The sequence below is a fragment of the Phaethon lepturus genome, unplaced genomic scaffold (genome assembly GCF_000687285.1).
Source record: "Phaethon lepturus isolate BGI_N335 unplaced genomic scaffold, ASM68728v1 scaffold1497, whole genome shotgun sequence".
NCBI lineage: Eukaryota > Metazoa > Chordata > Aves > Phaethontiformes > Phaethontidae > Phaethon > Phaethon lepturus.
Genome location: NW_010552288.1, coordinates 1 through 1,130, shown reverse-complemented (window position 1 = coordinate 1,130; position 1,130 = coordinate 1). Strand labels below are relative to the sequence as shown.

Below are 1,130 nucleotides of genomic sequence, written 5' to 3'. Positions count from 1 at the left end.
CAGGAGCTAGCTTCAGTGCTGCACTTTGGCATGAAAACTCACTTGCACCGTAATGTATATTATCTTATTAACACTTTGCATACCTGTCTGTATCGAGGGCTACCAGTGGCTTTTCATCTGGACTCTGGTCTAATGACGAATAGCCCTTATTGGGAACGACGAGCCTGAAATAATTAAATGTTGTCCATTAACCACACAGTAAAGCTCAGTACCACACATAGCCTAGGGCAAAGATATATGATAGTTAGGTTTTCCCTGTGTCACTTCCTTGCAAGCCCTCCCTTATTGGTGAAGATGTTTAAATGGGTGCAATTCAGAGGAAGTGAGCTGTGTCTCTGGTAGCTTAGAGCAGTTTCACAGGGATGAATGCTGGACATGCCTTGGGAACATGCTTCTACCTGGAAAAAAAAACCTGTTAGGACATTCCGTGCTTCATTCTGGTGAACTTCTTTGCCTAGCACTGCTTGTCGTATCAGATTGCTTGTTTCTCTGTTTTTTTTTTTTTTTCCCCAGCAATGAATACATGACACTAGTAATGAGTAAATAGGAGAAGGAGGCTTGGGGAAGGCAAAGGCTCAGTGTTCCTACTATTCTACTATGGGAAATTAGGGGTGTGGTCTTTCTGCCGGAGTCGCTACCCAGCCCTCCCCAACACAACACTTCTGAGGTCTCAGTCCTAAATTTAGTAGTATGAGAAATATGAGCTGGTGGGTGCAGCATAACAGCCTAGTCACACTAGCACTTTTAAAATCCCATTATTTTATAATGACTTTCACTTAATCAGAAGTGTTACAAAGGCTGACAATGACTTTGCCCCTTTAATTGTCTGAGAGAGTTTGTGAAATGGAATATAGGCTTCAGAGCTTCAGGATAAGGAAAATGTATTAATACAATGATATCTAGTTCACAACAGAGTGCTTTTATCCACAAAACTGCACAAAGACTTTGGCTCATATTTAAAATAAGAACAACCAAACTAAGCAAATGGAGTAAGATTCTACATTCAGCACGTGGGAACTGTAAGAGTGACGAAAATCTTCTTGTTCAGTGGGTTAACTCAGGTTTTCTCCCAAATTAAGAACTAGTTCTTTAACAACACAGAATCATGGAACCATTAAGGTTGGAAAAGA

The 1,130-nt window shown here is 40.7% G+C and overlaps 1 protein-coding gene across 1 annotated transcript in view; it reads right to left on the bottom strand.

Moving 5' to 3' along the window:
- The window catches only part of LOC104623924 (protein FAM219A), a gene marked incomplete at its 5' end in the record, with an annotated part of 1,932 nt that extends 1,768 nt beyond the window's left edge, over positions 1-164 (bottom strand). Inside the window, one exon of the mRNA XM_010291153.1 lies at positions 84-164. Within this exon, the coding sequence (XP_010289455.1) occupies positions 84-164 (81 nt within the window). The remainder of the gene's footprint in view (positions 1-83) is intronic.
- Between the last annotated feature and the right edge of the window lie 966 nt (positions 165-1,130).